The 23826-nt window shown below is 44.6% G+C and overlaps 1 protein-coding gene across 1 annotated transcript in view; it reads left to right on the top strand.

Moving 5' to 3' along the window:
* Window positions 1-23557, top strand: part of LOC142583408 (cell adhesion molecule Dscam1-like) — a 680687-nt gene extending 657130 nt beyond the window's left edge. The window contains exon 38 of the mRNA XM_075693861.1: window positions 19176-23557. Coding sequence (XP_075549976.1) covers window positions 19176-19225 — 50 coding nt within the window. The 3' untranslated portion in view covers window positions 19226-23557. The remainder of the gene's footprint in view (window positions 1-19175) is intronic.
* Window positions 23558-23826: the final 269 nt, after the last annotated feature.

Here is a 23826-nt window from a genome sequence, read left to right as displayed (position 1 = left end):
ACGTGCGTCTACGCAGCTCCTACTACGACTGGGGGTACACAACACCATCCGAGAACTAGTTGAAGGTCATCTTAACAGCCAATTGCAAGGTGTGCAACGAACAATGCAAGGGTGCCACATTCTATCCCGGCTAGGATACCAAACACCAAGAAAACACCAACAGAAATACAGAACACTCCTTGTGTTTAGCATTCGCAACAAAATTCACGTGGCCCCAATTCCACGGAATATGCACCCTGACCGTCATAAAGGCCGAAGAAAGGCAAGAGCTCAAGCCCTGGCTCGACTCTTTGGCGATAACACATCGAACACACCGGTCCCATACACCGACATGGCACCCTACCCACAGAAACGTGCCCTATGTCTATATACTAGATATACTAGATAGTGAAGATATTCTGAGGGCTTCAGCCACAATCAACACTGTAGACAGTGACACGGAAGAAGAGGCTGCTATCGCCCTAGCCATCGTACACGCTTCAACCATGCCGGCACCGGATGGACCCAGCACAGTGGTCACTGATTCACAGACCACCTGCATGACTTTGGCACAAAGGAGGGTGACATCCTACACCCACCGCAGCCTTACATAATTACACCTCACAGCGTTACACAAGGTGCGTATCGTCTGGACACCTGGACACGCCTCCCTCCTTGGTAATGAACGCGCTAATGCGGTAGCCTGAGAGCTCGCTAACCGGGTGCCATTGGAACAGCTGTCCAACCCAGACGACCCACCGACAGAATCACTGAACTACACTGAAACTCTACAATATTACAGAGATACCAGGAGATACTTGCCTCCACCAAATATTTCCCTTAATCGAGCAGATGCCGTCGCGTGGCGACAGCTTCAAACTAATTGATTTCCCTGCCTCTTTTATCTTCACCTTTTCCACCCTACACTATGTCCCTCATACTGTCCCTATTGTGTAGCAAAGCCCACAGTATATCATTGCACCTGTGAGTGCCCACACCCTCCGGGATACTCCCCTATTCCTTCAGCTTCCTCCTGGGAGACTGTGCTGACCAGTTCACACCCGCAAGAGCAGGGACGGCTGATCCGGCGGGCACGCGGAGTGGCGCGAGCCTATGGGGCCCTGAACTAAGGGCTCCACCCTGCGAGAAAGTCGCCCAATCTCATGACAAATAAATGTTTTCTCTCTCTCTCTCCAATGTTATCCAGGGTTCTATTCGTTGTATTTTTTCATCGAACCTTGTATAATCTTACTGTACACGTGACAAGAATTGTGTATTACTTTCTGGATGAAACGCAGGCGCGAGCGATTACTCTGGAACCTTCGATGACTCATGAATAAAAGCCGACGCGCTTCACCCGCATATCACATTTTCGAAAACTGCCGACTTTGCTCATCTCTATCATTGTGATTCAGTGTTGCTTGTTTTGCTGGACACAAGTTCGCCCAATAAAGAGTTAAGGGCCTAATTCACAGTTTTGCTACAGTGTTCTACGCCATCACTACAACGTGAGAAATACTGACAGTCACTTTAGCATATGCTAAAGAGGATGAAGGCGAAAGCCTGTGCGCTCACGAAACATTCACTAAATTGTCTGACATTCTCATTCGGATGCGCTGTTATTTCCTAATAATTGTTTTCTCCCACCAAAGGTCGTGGGTTGGAGTACCTTTTTAACGCTGCCTTACTGAACTGCGCGCTATAAATTTGCCTTCATTTGCCTTATATACTGTGCCTTAACACCAATGGTCGCGGGTTCGAGTGGCTCAACACCAAAGTTTGTGGGTTCGACCTGCACCAACGGTCTCGGGTGGCACCATCAGTGTTTTTGCCACTAAATTTCGGGGCCATACACCGCAGGGGCGTCTCTTTCAGCAGGCGTTTGGTGTGTTGCGACACGCCGGACTTGAGCACATTAGAGTTGGCCCCTCCCGTGTTTAACCGGACGTGACTGAGCCGTCTCCTAGGAAAAGGGGAGCCTGGTCGTTGAGCCAATGCAGGAAGCTCGGACCTTTACGACCCCTAGCGGAGGCAACACATTTCTTTGGTCTCCGCTTCACGTAGACGGCATTGCCGGACTGACCCAACCAGGGAAATCGGTAGTGGCGTTTTCCTATTCTCTTCTGTAATCTTCGAGTTCTTATTACTTCCCGTCTTTCCTGTCTTCTCCTGGCTTCTCTTTGCTTTCAATTTTTCCAGGGAGCAAGGGTTAACTTTCTGTGGGATCGCCAACCTTAGTTATAATAGATTTGGTTTTAGCGGCTGTGCGCAGATGGCGTTGACAGTTCTTGTTTAACCACAAATCCTTCACGTCTCTTTGTTGGGCTCCATCTTTGGTGTTTAGCACCGCTGCAGAAAACTACATGTTACTAACGGCAAGCACTTTTGCCAACTACTTGATCGCCCTCAAAAAAAGAGGGCGCACCGATGTAATGTTGCAGCTTTTCGGACCGCAAAAAGAGAACTTTGCGAGATACCACGTAATACATTCCGAGAAACAATATAAGACAGTGAGAATTATTTCACCTTTCGTGGTTGCCAAATCATTTACTGAAGGTCCTGGCGCAGGCTATAAAGCATCAAACGATGGCGAGCGGTGATCTCCTTCTGGAGCTCCGTGAAAAGACGGAACATGAAAGTTTGCCTAAGCTATTTACCGAAATAGGGAGTGTACATTGTGGGCCCGCAATGTTGCCGCAATGTTGCCCACAATGTACACCCACACTTGTTTCAAGAAACAGTTAATAGATGTGTATCGCATGTGCTGTACTCGTATCTGTCGTTCAACTTTGCAGCACTGCTTTTTAAACAGAAGTATGATATTGTCACGTAGTAGTGACGGTGAATAATAAAGGGACAATTTGTGAAACCCGAAACTAACATTTATTGCGCGAACTAGTGCCCACAAAAACAAGTTATAACCAAAACGCAGCGATAGCAGCGAACGTGGTCGGCGGTCGTCGAAATCTGATTTCAACCGCACCTTGGTTGAAAATCTGCACTGATTGAAGGTTGCAACGGCTCATTTAGTTCAGCCGAACTTAATATTTCTATAGTTTGCTGCAACAGTTCGGCATCAGACGGCAACCATACTGTCACGAGCCTTCAGAAGTACTGTTAGGGGTTTAATAAACCGTAGCTCGCTCCTGGAAGCTGCAGCTGGCTCCTGGAAAAACGCGTCTGTTGGGGTTGGCTAGCGAGCAGAGTAGAGAAGAGCGGACTTTGTTCTTTTGGGCTCGACCCACTCTTGCCCACGACCCTCTACCTACATGTGACATTATCCCCTCATCAGAACAAAAAGGATCGTCTCGATGCGACAAAATAGGCGTAAGCGATAAACCAACACAAACAAACAAGCAAATAATGCAACACAAACAAAGCGGAAGTGCAAAAAAGAAAAAGGAACGTGCCGTTGGCACAATTAATGAACAGAGAGGCGAACTCACGAAAATAAGTGAAAAGCAGAAACAAAGAAGGGTGAATGAGAGAAAAAAAGAAACGTTATGAACGCGCAGTTTACGGCTTCATGCGCACGACATGAACTATGTCCGAGCTCAGTTATCTTTGTGTCCAGGTCCGTGTCTGCTACGTTGTGTCCGGTACCACTTCGTAGTTAACGTCATTGACGTGGCGTAGTATTTCATGAGGACCAAAATACCGCAGCAACTTTTCACAGAGGCCACGCCGGCGAACAGGGATACACACCCAAACTTGGTCTCCGGGGTAGCTGGACGTGTCCCTGTGGCGGATGTTGTAGCGTCGTGCGTCCGGCTGCTGCCGCTAGCCGATGCGCAGCCGCGCGAGCTGCGGGCTTGCTTGGCACGCTCTGCAAATTAATCGGCGTCAATAGTCAAGTGGTCGGCGTCTCGATACGGCAGCATAGCATGCAGTATCGTCTGGACATCGCGACCGTAGAGGATGCGAAATGGCGTGAATTGCGTCGTCTCTTACACGGCGGTGTTATACGCGAAGGTCAGCAAGGCAAGATCCGATCTCATGTTTTTTGTTGAGCGTCGATGTACATGGTGATCATGTCTGTGGTCGTCTTATTCAGTCGCTCGGTAAGTGCTTTGGTCTCTGGATGATACGCGGTCATCGATCGATGCCAGGTGTTGCTTAATGCAAAAACTTCATCCATAAGCTGGGCTGCGAATGCTGTCCCCCTGTTCCTTATGACCGTGGAGGGAGCACCCTGACGCAGTACGATGAGGTGCATGGAGAAGTGTTCTACCTCTGAAGCCGTGGCTCATGGGATCGCCTGCGTCTCAGCATAACGTGTTAAATAATGAGTCGTGACGATCACGCATTTGTTGCCGTCGACAGAAAGACGAAACTGTCCGAAAATGTCCATGCCTGCTTGCTTGAAAGGCGTCTAAGGTGCTTCGATTGGCTGAAGGAAGCTGGCATTCACAACAGCATTGAAAGTACTGTTTGTCGTTTGCCAAAGCCCGGGCCAGTAGTGCATCTCGCTTTCTCTAGCGAGTGTTCTTGAGTAGCTTAAATGGCCAAATGTGGGTTCGTAATTGCAAGCGAAGACGACGCCGTCTCGTACGTCTCTTGGAACCACCAGGACGTAAGCACGGCTATTCGAACGGGCGCTCTTCTTATACAGCACGTTGTCTCGTATATGCAGAAGTATGTTCACGAGTGGGAGATGGAGTGGTATGGCTGTGCCGCGGCCCTCTCAATGATGGATGATCGGTCGAATCTCAGCATCGTCACGCTGCCGTCTGATCAAGTCCGACGAACTAATGGCGCCCAGGAAGCCGTCATCGTCCTCTATTTCCTGACTAACACGATCAGTGGGTGCGCGGGACAGTGTATCAGCGTCTTCGTGCTTGCAGTCAGACTCATATCTAATAGTAACGTCAAATTCCTGTAGCCGCACGCTCCACTGCGACAGTGGTCCTGAAGGGTCGCGCATGCTTGCCAGCCAACAGAGTGCATGCTGGTCCGGCACCACTTTGAAGGCACTACCACAGAGGTAGGGGCGAAATTTGATAATTGTTAACACGATTGCGAGGCATTCCTTCGCTGTAGTGGAATAATTTACCTCTGCGCGGTTCAGTGAGCGGCTGGCATTGGCTGTAACTCTTTCCACTACATCTTGGCGCAGGACAAGCACTACGCCAAGACCAATGCTACTGGCGTCGATATGCACCTCTGTATCGGCATCATCGTCAAAATGTGCTAGAACGGGGGCTGACTGTAAGCACTGCGGTAATTCAATCAAAAGCTCCCTGTTGCTCATTATGATCGACAAATGGCGTGTCGTCTCTCGTAAGGCGAGTCAGAGGCTCCGCTATCTTCGAAAAGCCATTAATAAACGGGCAATAGTAAGCACACAAACGGGGGAAGCGCCGGAGAGCCTTTTTACCGGCAGGAGCTGGAATTGTGGCCAAAGCGGCAAGCTTGTCTGCACCGGGTCCGATGCCTTTCGCGGTTGCTACATGCCCGAGCAACTTGAGCTCTTCAGAAGCGAAGTGACACTTTTCCGGCTTAAGTGTGAGGTCTGCCAATAGGATTGCTTCTAGCACACTCCGCAGGCGGTGAAGATGCTGCTCGAACTTTCAGAAGATAGACCACATCATCAAAGTACCCATAACAAGTCTGTCACTTCAGTCCTGTGAAGACAGTGTCCAGGATTCGCTGGTATGTAGCCTGGGCTGAACACAAGCCAAAACATAGGACTCAAAATTCGTAGGGACTATCTGGAGTCACAAAGGCTGCTTTGTCGTGGTCTAGTTCGTCTACCCCGATTTGGCAGTAGCCACTTTTGAAATCGAGAGAAGAAAAATGGTTGGCATGCCGTAGCCTATCTAACGAGTCGTCGATACGCGGCAGAGGGTACACGTTATTTTTAGTCACGTTGTTAAGCTTTCGGTATTCGACACAGAAGCGGAGCGTTCTGTCTTTCTTTTTGATAAGAACGACCAGAGACGACCACGGGCTGTTGGAAGGTTCGATAACGCCATCGTCAAGCATCTCCCTGACCTGCGTACTTACGGCTTCGTGTTTTTATGCCGACACGCGGTAAGGCTGCTGGTGTGTCGGGCGTGCTCCTCGAACGTGATGATCCTGTGTCTAGTGATGGGAGTCTTGCGTATCTTTGAAGAACTGGCGAAGCAGGTCCGGAATTCATGCAAGAACTTGCTCCCTGCTATCTGGCTACTGGCTGACCGTTCAGAATTGATGTCGATATGGCTCAGAGACGTGTGTCCTGTCTCCACTACTTCCGACGTGAGACAGTTGTAAACGTTTGCTACTTCGTCTGCAAACGCTATCGAAGTACCGCGGAGAAGGTGTCGATGCTCGTTGCTAAAGTTAGTAACGGGCAATTGCTATTGGCCATCGCGAAGCTGTATAACACTTCTAGCCACACAAACACCTTACTTCAGGAGGTGTTCCAAATTAGTTTCGGCCGCCGATTCGCCATTGCGTAAGCCATCGCATGTCACGTCGACGAGGACACTGGCTCGTGGAGGAAGCGTTACACTGTCTCCAGAAATACGAAGTACGTCGATACGCCGTTGATAGTCCTACAAGTCGATTGCTAGGTCGGTTGACAATGTTATACAACGCTCTTGAAGAATAATAATAGTGCCATATTCCTGCAGGACGTCAACACCAAGAATATTTCCGCGGGAGCATGCGTGTAAGACAAGGCAACACGCTACGAATGTAGATCCTTGAATTTCAACTCTAATCGTGCAGGTGCCCAGTGGGGTAACGACGTGTCCGCCAGCCGTCCGAATTTGCGAGTTATAAGAGGGCGTGATTATTTTCTTGAGCTGCGTTGCCATTTTACCGCTTAATATAGAGTATCCTGCGCCGGTGTCCAGTAAACACTAACGGCGTAACCGTCAATAGTCACTGCTATATCGAGAGAAAGGCGGTCGTCCTTTACAGGAGCAGGTTGTGTTAGTCGGATCGGGATCTGTCCGTGTCTGCGTCGATCGGGAATCTGCAGCGCTTCGATCGTCAGCGACCTTGCTCCCAAAGATCGCTTTAGTTAGTTTTCCCGGTGGGGACAAGGCGGCCGCGCGGTACTATACCGCTGGGGCGGAGGTGAAAATTGGCTCGTAGATGGTGATCATGACAGCCGCCCGGCAGGCTTTGGCAAGCGCTGTTGAGAGAAGTAGTCCTTAATGTTCCGGGGCGGCGGCGACTACGCGGAAAAGCAGCGAAGTTCAAGGCACCGGTATGGGCATCGGCGGTACAGGTGATCAGCTTCACCGCAGTGGAAGCACAGAGGCCGGCGATCGGAAGCACGCCAAAGCACCGACTTCCGAGGCGACGTGCGTCTATCGACGATGTAGTGGACCGGTTGCTCCGGACGATGGGCAACTGGAGCGGCTTGAGCAAAGGGCGGTAGCGTGTAACCAGCTTCGCAGTATGATATCGGCTGCGCAGACTGAAGTGACACTGTAGGGGGAGCACGAACGAACAGCGGCGGAGAGGAAGCAAGGTGCCTCAGGGTTCCGCGTAGGTCGCTCGGCGGTATTCAGTAGGTCAAGCCGCAGCATTATCAGGACGCAAGGTATCACGGAGGGCCTGGTGCAGTTCGTCCTTGATAACGCTTGTAAGGAAGCTTAGTGTAGGGTGCGGTGTTACTGTGAAGCCGGCCTTTTGCAACTCTGCACGAACTACAGAGCGGATGAGCTCTCGCAGGCAGTCACTATAGACTTTATTGCTTCCGATCGTCGTGAAAATGTCAGCAGCGGTCGTGCCATGCTGCTCACTTGCCGCTCATGTAGGTAGGACCGATGCAGAAGCATCTTTTCCATTGTCAGAGCCTCGGACAAGAATTCCGCGACCGTCTTCGAAGGGCTCCGGACGACACCAGCAAAGGGCTGGTCGTTGACCCCTCGTCTCAGACGACGTAACTTTTTCTGCTCCATCATTCCTGGGTCAGCTCGTCGGAAACGGCGCGTCGTTTTTTTTTTATGTATGGGGTCAAAGTTTCGTTTGGCAACTAGAGGCAGGCCTGAATCGCTAGTTCCGTTCATTCGTGGCGATCAGTACTGGTGTAGGTCTTCAGAAGCCGACAACAAAATTCGTGCCACGAGGTCAGTTGCTCCTCATGGTTCTGAAACCATGTACGCGCACCGTCCTCCAGGTAGAAATAGATGTGTCTCTGTTTTGCCGCGTCGTCCCAATGGTTCAAGGCGGCCACGCGCTCGAAGTCGACCATCCAGTCTTCGACGTCTTCGAACACTGCGCCACGGAACGTTCACGGGACCTGTGGGCTCTCTAAGTGCATACCGATTAAACATCATCCTCTCCGTACCCGTTGGGGCGGGTTGAGCGGAACTGCTGGTCATACCGGTTGAAGTGGGAACCGTAGCGTCGACGACTTCCCGGGCTAGTCCCTTTATCCTGTGGCTGGCTCAATGCACGGGAGTATCAAATGGTACTAGATTCGTAGTGCAGATCCTTGGAGGAGTTTGCAACATCCGTGAGGGTTATCCCACACCTCCACTAGTTTGCCACGAGGCTTCAGAAGTACTCTTGGGGGTTTAATAAACCGCAGAGTAGCTGGCTCCTGGAAAAACGCATCTGTCCTGGTTGGTTCGCGATCAGGGCAGAGAAGCGTGGTCTTCTTTCTTCTTTCGGGCTCGACCCACTCTTGCCCTCGACTCACTACCTACATGTGGCAATATTATGTGTGAAATGATCCAGCACCTACACCCTGAAACAGGAAAAAAACATCTCTCCCTCTCTGAAATCTCATGTGGGCTGCTGGGTACATTCCATCTTTTTGGAAAGAAGAAATAGGAATTTGCGCACTTAAACAAGCCAAGGACCCCTCCATACCTAGCGGCTACACACCTATTGCTTTGACAAGCAGTCTGTGCAAGCTCTCTGAAAAGATGGTAAACCGGCGCCTAGCCTATCTCCTAGAAAGGAACGGAATGCTAGATGCATACCAGTCTGGCTTCTGAGAAGTTAGGTCGACTACAGAGCACCTTGTCTGCATTGAAGCAGGTATAAAGGACGCCTTCATAGACAACTTTCTCTCTCTGTATTTCTTCACTTCGAGAAAGCATATGACAGCATATGGTGCTTCGGCATTATCCGAGACCTTTGCCGGTGGCAATATGTTATGTACAATTGAAAGCTACGTTTCTAACCGCACCTTTCGTTTATGGGTCGGTCAGCACTTTTCGAGGTCTTTCACCCAGTAAACTGGTGTCCCGCAAAGCGCTGTGCTTAGCTCTACACTGTTTATTGTGAAAATAAATTCTCTGCGAACGGCTATCCTACGAACAATGTTCTACTCTGTGCATAAATATGATGTGCAGATTGGTTTTGAATCGTGAAACATTTCTGTCTACCAACGACGTGTCCAGCATGGGTTAAATAAAATGACTAAATCGGCTGCTGAAAATAGCTTAGGTTGAGCCCACGGAAAAGTCCCTTATAAAAATTTCTAGCAACATTCTTTAGACACTCTTTAGACTTTTGTTACTAGAACCTACCAACAGTCAATTGAAATCCTACCAGCTGTCTTTATACATCCTAACAACGCTCTAGTAACATCCTAGAAACAATTGGCCACCAACTTCCAATAGAAACATGTTCATAGGATGTCTTTAAACTTCCTACCAATTTCCTATGAACATTTGTCTTTATACACCCTAGTAACATACTTTCAAAAGAGAAATGTTCATATATATTCTGTTAACTTCCTACCAATCCCCTATTAACAAGCTTTCTTTATACACCATATTAACATTCTTTCAAAAGAAATATTTTCATATATTTTCTGTTGGCTTCCTACCAATCCCTATTAACAAGCTTTCTTTATACACCGTATTAACATTCTTCCAATTGAACAATGTTTGTAAACGTTCTGCCAACTTCCTACCAATCACCTATTAACATTTGTCTTTAAACACCCGAGTAACATCCTATCAAGAATTGGATGCCATCAAGAATTGGCTACCGTACTTCAATTGAAGCATGTTCATAGATGGTCTGTAAACATTCTACTAACCACCAACCAACACAAGTCCTTAGGCTCTTTAGTAACACTCTGGCAATATTTTACTTCCATGTGCTTGTGTACTTGCTACTGAGGTCTTATTATCCCCCTAGTAACATTTGTCCCACATACGACCTAGTAGCATAGTGTAAAAACTTGTCAGTATGCGTGAACATGTTGGTAAAAGGCAGTATGAAACCTAGAAGGTGCATGTACATGGAAAACAAATGCAAGTTTGCACTGAAAGAATTTTATTCACACAAAAATATTTACACAGAACTGTGAGAGAAGTAGTAGAGAAGTTAATAAAAATAATAAATCAATAATGACTTAGTTGATTGCGGCATGGCAGCTGTCGCATAGTCTCTAGCAAGCATCGATTATAATGTATTTTTTAGATTCAGAACTGATGTCTGAGAATGTTTGCAGAATGAACCAACCCTGCACAGAAACAAGATGGTCAGTGTTAGCATCATGTTCAGGTTAGCATATCACATGCACAGAACAGCTTTTTAACAGGGTTCACATGAATCCTAAAATTGTAACAGTCATCCCTGCTTACTTGCAGAGGAGATGGCAAGGATGAGGAACATTTTGCAATGCGTATCTTTTGCTGCGTTGTATTTACTACGTGTTATTAAAATTAAGAAAGTCTCCAAAATGTTTTCTCTACCAATTATCTGCATAAATGAGTCACTCACTCAAAAAGTTAATTGCATGGTTTATTCGTGGTGAAATTTGTAGCGCGCACATCGGACACGGACGCAGAGACGGTGGACACGCGAGCGCTTACTCACAGCTGGTTATTTTTCGAAGGACTGAACGTAGCAGCGCCAGCTAGCTGCACCGAGCATGTGCAAAACGTGTCATCCATATTTATATAAGCAGATTACAGAGCCTGAAGCAGTATTCAAGAATACAAATGCTTTGTCAGTGATAGCAACCAATGGCTGACTGACGCATATTTAAGCACGCCTTATTATATGGAACGCTTCTGTAATTTGACGTGATCGTTTATTTTTACTCGAAAACAAAATATCAGTGTCAAAAAATACCGGTTCACAATGACATTGGTTGCAATGGTTAAACAAGTGCGAATGATTTTCTTTCACATTCGCACTTGTCTAACCCGTGCAACCTATGGCATTGTGAACCGGTTCGCTGAAACATGTAATTGTGAACCGTGAAACTATACGCTCAATATTTTACTATCTCTCACTAAGTGCAGCCAGAGTAGGAAAGAGCAAAGAATGATTTTAATATCAGACAATATTTAACACATTAAGTCATTGCGAACGCTGTGAAAACGAAGTATTCGCACGCTTCTTGTTTATAGCAACTTCAAGCGAACCGCATGACGCGGGGCAGCTGGAAAATGTAAGACAATCGTTCTTAAAACATTTCACGTCGTTACAGTTCGCGCTATAATAACCTGCCAAAATGCGGCGTAAGAAACAGAAATAAAATAACATCAAAATAATATGTTTATGAAAGATGATGGAAAAGAACATACATTTTATTAGAGTTTGGAGATAGAGAAAACTTCGGCGCATAACCGTCTTGAGGAACAGCTGTTCGCTATTTGCGCAGTTTAAAACACGGACAGTGCCAATATTAAATCACGTCACACGACACTGCATCGCAGCTGGCAGAGAAGTTCCAGAAACGCTCACATCACGGAACGAAGAAAGATCCGTGGGCTTCGAAAACACCTTGCTGGTTGGCTTGCATCGATCAATTAGCCACAACACAGCATAAGAATAAATAGAAGGAAAAATAGCTAGATTTCTGCTACAATACGCCACGAAACCTACATCGCTCCGACCGTGCCATGCAGGTGTCGCAAAGCAACTGATAGCGATTGCGATGGTCTCCCTCTTTGCCTCGACTCGGCCAACTGTCAAATTTGTGCGCATGCGCGGGAGTGGCATGGGACATTCTTTCCATCCACCTGCTTCGCCTTGACCACCGCGGAACTAAAGCCCCTCTTTAAGCCGAAACGTGCCCCCCCCCCTCCCCCACTACCTTGCGATGGCTAACTCACACCTAGACATGCTTCGCCTCTTGGTGAAAGCTGTGGCCGGCCTTTTTGTACGCACCCCTTTCTGGGAACTACACCTAGAGGGAGGAATGTCCCTCGTGGCCAAGGTTGAAAAAAAAAAAAAACTGACTGGACAGCCGGCTCGATTTTGTTGGGCATTTAGGGGCTGCATAGTTTTATCTTTCGAGACAATTATTGTTCTGAAAACCAACTATTTCTCGAAATGTAATAAACATAGTAAAATAAAATCATATTGGGTATATTATGTGTTTATTCTATTTTGCGCAAGAGCATCCTTTAGCACTTGCTGCTTTCGAAGACAAAACTTTGCTCTCTGGCGCCCAACGGTGAAGCACATTGTAGTACTATATTTATAGTCAAATACATGTCCAAAGCGTGGCGGCTATGACGTTAGCAGTTTTCAGACGCGCGAAGCACGGCAAAAGCATGGCCTTTGATATCCTGGCTCTTGGTATACGGAATGCCATTATTACAGATGTCATGATGACCCCTTGTCGGAGCTCAAAATGTGTTGTGCCGTGTTGTGAAGCAAGATCACTGAATATTAAGAGTGCATAATTATTTCTTTTCAATCTGTTTTCACACACAGCAAGCTACCATCGCCAGCGAATGCCAAAATTTATGAACCAGTGGGCGAAATGTACAGTTTTTGTCACGACTGCACGCGTCACGGCTCAAGCATAAATCGGCCTTTAATTAACCAGCCCCAAGGTCGGGATAAAGCTCTGCAACTGGTGCGCGGGCTGCATAGTAGTCCGCTATCATACCAGTCAGGTGGTGTAGCGCAAGCATTTTTTCTCGGAGGGTGCTGACGTCACCGCACGCTCACGTAGTCCAGTAGAACCTTTAAAAATATTAGTTCTAACAGTTTACGAACATATTTCTTTAAACATTTTAGTAGCACTCCGTCAACAATTGGCTGCCGACTTGGATTGGGACTATTATTTAAAACGAAGAGCTTGACTCCCGAGTATGTCATATATCGGCATTAATGTGTGTTAGAAAAATTTATCAAAAACTTTCAAGTTACTTCCCATTCTAAATATTTTTCGGCAAACAGTACGAGCTGTGGACGTACTGGATACATGTCCTTCAAAAAAAAAATACTTCGGTGATGTATAGTAAAACATTCTTTACACAAAAGTAACGAGCCTTTTTTCGCAGTACTAAAGTGGTTACAGAGACAAAAGCTAGAAAAATACATGTTGATGGGGACCTTAAAATATTCTGCCACTAAAGTAACAACGAAATCTTTTACGGTGTATTAAAAATATTCTTTATACAAAAGTAAGAAGGAAGTCTATTAACGGTGTATTTAAAACATTCTTTATACAAAAGTAAGAAGGAAGTCTGTTAACTCTGTATTGAAAATATTCTTTATACAAAAGTAAGAAGGAAGTCTTTTAACGGTGTATTTAAAACATTATTTATACAAAAGTAAGAAGAAAGTCTGTTAACAGTGTATTGAATATATTCTTTATACAAAAGTAAGAAGGAAGTCTTTTAACGGTGTATTTAAAATATTCTTTATACAAAAGTCAGAGGAAAGTCTTTTAACGGTGTATTTAAAACATTCTTTATACAAAAGTCAGAAGAAAGCCTTTTAACGGTGTATTGAAAATATTCTTTATACTAAAGTAAGAAGGAAGTCTTTTGACTGTGTATGAACAAAGGTTACTAGAATGTAAATGTAAATAGACTGTCAATAAAGTAAATATAAAGTTGGTAGGAGTTCTAAAGAATGTTAACGTTCATTTTTATAAGGGCATGCGTCCTTTCCACAAATAAGAGAGGAATGGTATCACAACCTGCTGTTGAGTTCTCTGGTAGCATATTACCTGTAAGCAGAGAGCACAAGTTTTTCGTCATTATATTGGACTTAAAACCTATATTTATCCCGCGTATCAAATACTTCAAGGCTAAATTCCTGAATAAAATGAACCTATTAAAACTTTTGTCATGCACAACATGGGACAGTGATCAAAAGCGTTTCCTCAACTTCTATAACAGTCTTGGCCGCTCACGCCTAGTTTACGGAGCTATAATGTATCCTTCCGCAACGCCAAGTGCATTACTAATCTTAGACCCCGTTCACCACCTGCGTACCCGTCTCATGGCCGGTGAATTCAGGACAAGCCCGATTCAGAGAATCCACGTGAAGTCGAATCAGTGGTCACTTTATTTGCAGTGGTCATGCAGTAGTTTTACAGATTTTCTGAAAGTAAACTCGAACATTGAACGCCCTTCTTATTCAACCATAAACGGTATAACCGACGTGCAGCCAGAAAGCTGTTCTCTGCGTGTCAGGAACCTTAGTCAGGAAGTGGGTGTTTCGTGGCTTGAACATTGTCCTATGGCTTCAGAGAAACTGTTGCCACCGTGGAAGCAGCAGCTTATGGAGTGTGACATATTGCTTGCAGAGGTCACTAAGCACGTGCCAGAGGCACACATTAAAATGTATTTCCTAGAACTCCAGTCAAAGTACTCGGGCACAAAGTTTTACACAGGCGCTTCTAAGTCGCATGCCGTGGGTTTCCTCTGCAGGCATTGGTCCATCCTTTCGGGAGTGCGGTGTACTGCACGCGGCAACAACTATTTTTACGGCTGAGGCTCATGCACTATTGTAAACTGTGAATCATACAAGGAAATCAAGAATTGAAAAAACAATTATATTTACAGACTCATTACAAGTCCTAAAAGCATTGATGTCACCCTGTAAACCCAATAATCCTGCAGTTATTGAGCTCTATTCCGTTCCCTGTAGAGCTTATGTATCTAATCAGCACGTCCTTGTATGCTGGTTGCCTGGCTATAGAGGCATCGAGGTTAATGTGGTAGCAAACCGAATGACCATATCAATTACATTGCAGGCTACTCCCAGCGCTGCTGTCCCTACTACCGACCGCAGTCCTTTTTTTACGAAATAAACTGCAAAGCCACCGGCAACGCCTGTGAGATGTTAAAACAATAGGCTTTACCTAACTTAGTCACAGTTAGGATTCTAGCCCTCCTCAACGAAAACAGTACAGACTGATGTCCTATTCTGTCGTCGCAGAATAGGGCGCACTAATGGCACCCCATGTGCTGGATGTGGTGGGAGGATGACCGTCTTCCACGTCCTTCTTGAGTGTCAGGAAGCCGACAAAGAGGGAAACATTTTCCTATAGCATACCGCTATTCTGTCCCTCTCCATCCCATTATGCTTCTTGGTGAAGAACTGCTTTTTAGCACCAAAGCAGTTCTAGCTTTCCTGAACGAGGTTGGCCTACATGTTATAAGCCGAATAAATTCGTAGTGCTTGCTCTCTTCTGAGGATGCTGCTGTGACAGTGGCTTTATATAGCACATGCCTCCAGGCCCTTGTATTTCAAGGGCTCAGATTAAACAGTAATGCTTCCAGCCTATTTTGGCATCGGGTATATTTTGTATATTGTATCGCTCTTTCGAAGTGCATCTTCATGTTCTTAGTACACATCATTGGTCATTGCCATAATTTCAATACATGTAGATTTTGTGCACTTTAGAACGGCTATATTTAGGTCCACTTACAGCCACGTCTCATCTACTTCTCAGAATTTATAACTACAGTGTTAACTCACTAACATGGCGCTCTTTGGCCATACTTTGCCTTCGCGACACTAAACTACACACATTCATTCATTAAATTTTGGTGCCATAAAGCCAGATTGTAAATTGCTCAATTACGCTGGATGGCCACTTTTTCGACCCGTGAGCCAGTTAGAACAAAATTTCGGCTTAATATGCTCAATACGCGCCATGCGATGACTTAGCGGTAGCGCTGCCCATGGGCACAGCGTGAGAAAGATGCGCGAGAGAAAAGCTGGGCTGCATGCATTCCTCGTACATCGCGCTTTTCGATGGCGGCAGTATGGTGTGCTGTTGCATTGCTTCGATGTTAATTGCATTAAGCGTCGGCATTCATCCTGAGTTGCATCCGCATATCAGAAAATCCTATAAGCTAGGTACAATATTCCTGGTTGTCCCTATATGGCTTTATAGGTGCAAGCAGGAATACTGTGCAGGGAATCAAGGATTTCGCAATAGAGATATCCTACGGAATTTTTTTACCCTTAGCTTTTTCTGTGGTAACCCTATGTTTCTTGAGGGTTCAAACAATGTATGAAAAGGAGTGGAGATTTACTAAGTCATTCTTCAGCGGCTAGCAAATCACCAGGGAGATTATAGAGTTTTACTGTTTCCGGTACTTCAGTAAACGCAAGCGAATTGGATGGGTTACTGCATGAGTGGATGAGCAAATATGAATGGCCTGCATGGTTCAAGCCGTGATAGAGCAGAGCTCAACTGGACAAACACAGAGCTTATATTGCAGCAACCAAGTGTATTCTACATATCTGCTGGTGTAAATTTTCGGCAGTGACGTAGTCGTGTTGCTGCCAAGAACTTAAAACAGAATGAAAGTAATATTAGCAATATTAGCTTTGTGTTGATCTGGTTGAGCTCTGTGTCACCAGCTGCACCGTGCAGGTTATTCACGTTTGCGCCTTCGCTCATCCGGTAAAAGACCCAATTCACTTGCTGTTACCGGAATACCGCGCATGCAACAACTCTCTCTTATCTGCGAGGAACGCATCGACGAAGCTGCTCCGCCCTCTTTCCAACCCCTATTTCCCTTACCCGAGTGCACGGTAAAAAACTGGAATCTCTCATTTGGTGAACCGCCGTCTCTTTCGGCTCTTTATATATATATATATATATATATATATATTTATATATATATATATATATATATATATATATATATATATATATATATATATATATATATGTATATATATATATATATATATTTCTCTCTCTCTGCAGAAGTTATTCACGATGCAGACAGGCGATTTTACTGTAGCTACAGTTTCGTCCATTGTTCGCCCTTCGAAGCAATGCATGTAAACAACGTCTATCAGTTGTAACGATGGGCTGTTCTGTAGCAAGAACGAACGTCGTTGCGCCATAGAACAATGAATTCTAGCAGAAAAGTAGGCGTGGAAGTTGGTAAAGACCTAGGTTACTGCCGTATTTAGTAGAAACGTTAGCGCAGTCATAGGCAGAAACTTTATATTGAGTGGCGCTAAGCGTGGAGGTTAATTCTAGAATTCACTCTGTGAAGCATGCTGCGCAAGCATTGAGCATACTTGTTGCAGTGTGCAGCGCTGGGCTAGTTGGTTAAAAGCATGATCTGAAAGGCAACAAACCCGCACCACAGGCGCTGTGATCTAAAATGAATCTAAATGCCCATTGTTGTGCGTTTTTCATTCCGTGTGTCGCCGTTTCAGCGCTCTTTTCATCCTTTTAGGTCATACCATTTTGTTAAGTGCCATCCTGGCGCTTATACACATTTTCCTGTATAGTGCGTCGTTATCGCTGCCAGCTCAGCCACGGACGGACATACGCACTTAAGCATAATCTTTCTAATGCATAATCTAATGCAGGCGAATAAAAGGGTGAGGTGTAAACAAAGTTATTCGCGGATACCTTGGCAGATAACGTCGCCAGAATTTCTCAGAAAGAGGTGAGGGTTGCTGAACTTCCCACTTTTGTATTGGCGCATGTCATCTCTAATCGCAGCTGAAATTTCAGGGTCGGATGGAGCAGCGTTGCTGGTCCTCGTTCAGTCGCGCTACACACTCTTATCATGAATTCGAACCAACTAGCCCGCCAACGTGTTTCAGCCCGGAACAACAAAACAACTCACTTTTGCCCCCTTTTGCGCAGCGATCCTAGCAGACGTCTATTTTGCACGTGGACCAACAAATTGGGAATCGCCCATTTACAGCATGGTCCCAACGAAATCACTGACGAGGCGTCAAAAAAAGTCACCAAAATTCTTTTTGTTTGTTATAGCTAGCAGACTGTCTGTACTGAGCCTGCTAGAGGGGCAGGTACTAAGTGTTGGAAATGCCTGACGGAACAATCTGACAGAAAAACAGCAAAATACACAGTTACCAGCTGAGCAGCCTTGCCAAGACTCCTTCACTATTATATAGTATTAGTTTGCGAGTAGCACATCCGTAGTAAAGCTTAATTACAGTTGGCGTTTGAGGTTTTTTCTGAGATTTCGACCATTTCCAGACTTCCTCCCCTAGCTTGTTTATTACATACGTCTTTATTAAATGTGTTATGTTTTTGGTATCCAGTTTGCATTCTGGTGTGCGTCATTTAGAGAAGCTTAGATAATAGCCATAATTTGTTTAATCAATTTTATTTAAAACTTGATTTTGTGCATTAGTTGCAAAACGTTGAAATAAGTCGTAGACCACTAATATACTCGACATGCTCTCAATTTATGCACATTACCGGAATAACTGTTTAAATAACGCAAGAATGGCTCGCAATATATTTTCAACCTTAGGGTGCGTTATTTACATCTGAATTTCTTCCTTGGGTGTGCGGCTTTGCACAAAAGAAGAATACTGGACTCGGTGACGCAATGTCTTCGTCGGTAAGGTACTAATTTCATCTCGTACCCATCAGAATTCTATTTATGTCACTACAAACAATTCTTGTCATAGTAAAATACAGTTTAAACAGGTTAGTAACAGTGCGTATCCCTCGTATTGTTTATATCGTGCATTTCCACTGCATAGTATGTGGGTTACTTGACAAAGTGTAGACATTGTGTAAATGTTTATTTAGTTCTCTTTTTTTCATCTCCTCATTGTTCACGCTGTCTCAGCATACGCCTCTCCTACAATTATTTTTTTTTCGTTATATCTCCCTAGAATCTCGCAGCAGTAGAAGAAAAGGGTCTGTGTTTTGTCTGCAAACTAGTCTTTTTTTTTTCATGGGCAGAAAATAGGTGCTTTGTCACCAAAGTGTGACTGCGTTGAGGATCCACCCTTGTTACCTACCAACTACTGTTTGGTGCTTTCCTTTGGCTGCACTTGGATCTCCTTTATATTGCTTACTATATTGTTTTCGATATCGTTCTAATGCTTCTATAGCCATACTTCCATACTAAGACGCCCATTTTTCACTTTTGATCAGTTTAGCCATGCTTCTCATAATTTCATAATTTCATAATCTTTCTTCTCATAATCTGGTGTAGCCTTCCGCATTCCCGATTTATAATATCCTTTGCTACTTCCTTTTTTCTTTTTTCTTTCTTTTGTAGGTGCTTTTGGCCGGCGGCGAAAGTCTGGTTCTGACATCATCGACTGCTAAGGCACTATCGTGGGACACTGCCGCTATCTAGTAAAGCCACAGCTCTGCCCAACTAGTCCCTTTATATTCTCCTCAAATCTCTAAATACACTTGAGAGAATATTCAGCATCATCATTTTGACGGAGATTACAAGAATTCGTCGAAAAGTGTGTCATCAGAAACTTGTGCCAGCTTTTTACTGACGTGTTGTGCGCGAACGACGGGTGTGTGTTCCCGATTCTGCATGTGGCGCTGAACGCATATTGTGAAACATTGCTGACAGGTCCTAGAACTGACTAGCTTATATTATTGCCGTCTGACACTGCGTTCAGCCTAGTGAGGGGTTGGCAAGGTGTTCAAGAACAGCGGACGTCCCGAATTCATCGCCACTGCCAGCGCTTAATGAGACCATCTCGACGGTGTTGCCTGTGTGCGCGCGCAACTGCGTGATTTTGCTCACGCGACGACGGGAATCGCAGACACGATGACTATGAACTGTTGCAGTGTGCGCGCACATTACGGCTACACAATTGTCTTTCAAGGACGGTGGCTTCTCATATAAACCAGACAACGCATCTGTGGGCATATCGACAATACCTAGAGAAGAGGTCTTAAAAATGGCGCTTCATCCCTTCTTCAGGACCACTTCACCACTGAACAGCGCACTTTTCTGCAATGTGAATTCATTTCCCACGCAGGGCTGGACATCTGTGGCTTATACTCCTTGAACTGTGCTAGATAAAGTTACTTGTGCTTAGGTTTCATTGCTCACTGTGGTGTACGTTTATCCCTCTTCATTTCAGCGTCGTGTGGACGCCCTGCGACTTCTTCTACAAGCTCATAATGTATGACAACCAGTGTCAACCCACCCATTTAGAAATGCAACCCTTCCAGCCGTACAACTTATACGTTCACTTCACCCAGGTTCAGCCCCGGCTCTTGTCCACCGTATCTTCGTCGTGAAGACTAGTGGTTGAATCCTGAGCTTCACGATTTTTTGATAAAACCTCACGTTGAAGTTCGCAGGGATTTTTTTTAACGCACGGTATATTGATGTTAATAGAAGTGCGATGCCGAAAACGCTGTAATCACTTTGATCACTGGGATGACTGTGATGATGCTTTAATGAGAACATTCATGAAAAGCATCTGTACTTTCTTATGTAAAAGCGATTAGTTACGTATGAACCGGGACTGTGTTTTTAAATTCTTTGTCATCAGCGTAAAATCCAAGGATTCCTTAAAATTCATGCCCCTTCCCAGTCTTACTATATTATGTAAAATCACAGAGAATAATCCTCTGCTATGTATATTAAGAAGCTAATTCTTATAATACTATTCACTCCATTGCGTATTATTGCTTATAGGAGGACTGTAAGAACAGGCACTTAAGATCGACACCGATACTGTATATGTACCAACTGACATTCAGCATACGCAATGCTATACTCTAAAACCTACAATAAATACCAAGAGATTTATCTATTACATTACACAGAACAAAGGACGTTTTTCTTTGTCTCTGCAACGGTACTTAATTAAGGGCCTAATAGGTAATTTGTCCGTGAAGTCTTTACTAGGTAAAAGTTTACAGAACAGTTATTTAACTGCGCCTTTTCCGTGTTGATAGCCTAGGTAAGTGGTTTTCAAGATTGCTTCTAGATAACTTTTACCTATTAAAATGCTGCGTTTTATCCCACGGGACAAAACCTGCATTATTCAGAGCTTCCCCGGTTTCGTTTCTGCAACTTATATGTCGCCGGTTGAAGCTCCGATTGCCGCAGGTGTGAAATGGGAGCCTTTATTTCAGAGGCTTGCGTTCGGGCTGTGTTCAGGTTTTACACTGAGCACTGTGCATTCAGGTTGCGGAAAGACAATGATGTGCACAAATTTGAAGCTTGTAAGATTTGCATATGATCTTTGTGGCTTCCAGAGCCAACCCTTGGCAATATAATAGCGAATGCCGTGTTCAAACTTGTTCTTGTTTTTGAATATAAATGGAGTTTTCTTGTTATTTATTTCCCTTACATTGTGTAATTAAAGGCAACGTGTTACGTTAAGCTCATTTGCTACAGTTCATCGCGACCGACGAAACGAACACTGATGTACTCATGCCCGTTGTATGGGAGTGTCCGGGAAACCTGCAGAACACTATTTTTTTGCTTTGTTTCCACACCTTGTCTTATATGATGGTTCATTGATAGCGTGACTGTTGGATCTCAGAAATGATTCGATGCAATATGCACGTTCTCATTTCCCTCTAGCTCAAAAATCGGTGCCTGCAGACTGCTAAAAAGAGTTCAGTCTCCCGTGTAACATCTTGTCAATACAGTACTTCCCGGCTGGTACACGACATGTTGCCACTGCGAGAAAGTTAGTTTGCTACACTCTGAGATGGCCAGTGGCTGGTGTGACTGAGTGTTAATGGCAGATTCTGGAGCCATAGTAAGCATTCCGTGTTCATTATGCGTGTTCATTCCGTGTTGAAAGCTGATTGAGCATCGATTTACTGTTGCGCCCTTCCCGTCCTAATTTTTTAATAGTATTACACTCGTGCATACTAACACAGAACGTGGAAAAAATATTCCATCTAAGCGCGTTACATATACCAGTTTTTCTAAAGCAAATGCCGCCGCCAAAGCAACGACCATGAGATGCGGCCTTAAACAACCCGGTGCTACATCAGCGAAAAATTTTCTCCCATCGATAGGTAATCTTGCGTGCTACCAATGGCTACCGTTGTAAGTCTGCAAGGCTCTGTTTCGTATTTAGCTTGAAAGAAATGCAGACGAGTAAGTGAAAACGTAAGGGCAAGGTCGTGGGTATTGTTTAAAAGAGTATAACTGAATATACAAAATAGCAAATTTTGCGTTTGATGTCGCTATACAACTGCCCTCTCTGGCACAAGCTTTTTGTTCTGATTTTATGCTGAGGAGTTTAGGCTCCAGACAAAATTTTTATATGACCGACTTGATGCTTTGTGTTTATCTTCCAAATGATTTAAGCAATGTAAAAGTTGATAAGTACTCGTCCCTTATGTCCTTCCACAGAATCTTTCAACGCACCGAAACGCATGCAGCGGCTAGCACGACGGTACATAGTTTGTCATCTTCAAGTTCGCGCTTTGCATAATGATCTCCAGATCAAGGTCTCTGCGAGGTATAAAGTTGGCAAAGTTCTTGCGCCTATTTAAAGCTAGCAGGAATTTCTTTTTTAAGTGAGGTACTTCATATAGACGAGAAGAAAGGGGGTTAACCGACGGGCCCGATTTTTATTAGTCATATCATGAGAAGCCAACAAACACTGACACCAAGGACAACATAGGGGAAGTTAGTTGTGCTTAATAAATGGAATGAAGAAACGATAAATTAATGGAAATTATAGTGGATGAAAAAACAACTTGCCGCTGGTGGGAACCGAACCCACAACCTTCGCGTATGCTTCATATAGGTTGCTCCTAACAAATGCCTTGAGAAGGGTAAAAGCATTTCTTAGATGCCTCTTGAAACACATTCCCTGCTCAAGGTTTTACTGTGCGCCAAAATACGTGTGATTAGCGGTGCAAGTCTCGGCAATTCTCTTTCATGCATACACACTCAGAAATTCACACTGCTTCTGGTAATATTTCACACCAATTCCGAATCTGTCAGGTAATCTCCACAACAGCAAAACTGTCGGGCGCAATTGATGCTTCAGCTAACAATATTTCATAAACTTAAGTGCGGCACCAGGACAAATTGATAGTAAAGAGAAACAGCATGAAAGGCAATGAGAGAGAATTTTAATCCTAGAGGAATCGAAAAAGAGCGCACTCAGGCGAACAGGCTCGTCTAGATTCATGAAACCGTCTTGCACACATTCATTTTCCAATGAACGATATCTGAATTTTCAAATTTCTGCATGCTATCTTGTTGTGATGTCGCATGCGCTTATACTAAACGTCATATGGTTGGTTGTAGCAATTAGGTTTGGTCATTCTAGACCGACAAATTTTGTGCGGCTTCCGCCAATTGAAAACGCTATTTGTAAATCAACCATACGACGTTAAGAGTTTAAAGTGTCTCATTATCTTTATTCAACTTTTATCACAAATTATTCAATGTGAGTTAAAGTTATTGGCAATCGTTTGCGTATTTCCTGCCTACACCGAGAGCGAAAAGCACAAAAGCATACCGCAAGCGTTTACTCTTCTTGTATTACAATGAATTCCGCTACACACATCTTATATGCTTTTTTTTGTGTTTTACTACCTGAAACACCCATATTGTCGAGCATGGTAGTAGACCTGCTTTTTGTTCTGCCGTATCAAGATGGTGAAATGAAATGCTTTGTACAAGTGTGTGACATAAGAGGTCGGTACGAATACAATGAAATAAAGTTTGTTCAATTTTCAACAGCGCATAATCATTTTTAAAAGGTGTTTCAAATGTATATAAAGAAATAACAAAATTGAAAGTTTCTTTCTGTAGGAAATGCTCCTTCTTAGCACACCACCTTCGCCTGATGTGTCCGCTGCCACAGTCATCGGGCATCTGTTCTGACGGATGCCGGTAAAGTCGCCATGGCAAGGTGCTTACAGGCGGGACACTGGACGCTTGCATGGTACTGTTAAAGAAACGAACG

This window comes from Dermacentor variabilis, chromosome 5 (genome assembly GCF_050947875.1).
Source record: "Dermacentor variabilis isolate Ectoservices chromosome 5, ASM5094787v1, whole genome shotgun sequence".
Taxonomy (NCBI): Eukaryota; Metazoa; Arthropoda; class Arachnida; order Ixodida; family Ixodidae; genus Dermacentor; species Dermacentor variabilis.
Note: the sequence above shows the minus strand (reverse complement) of the source record. Positions and strands in the feature narration are given on the sequence as shown.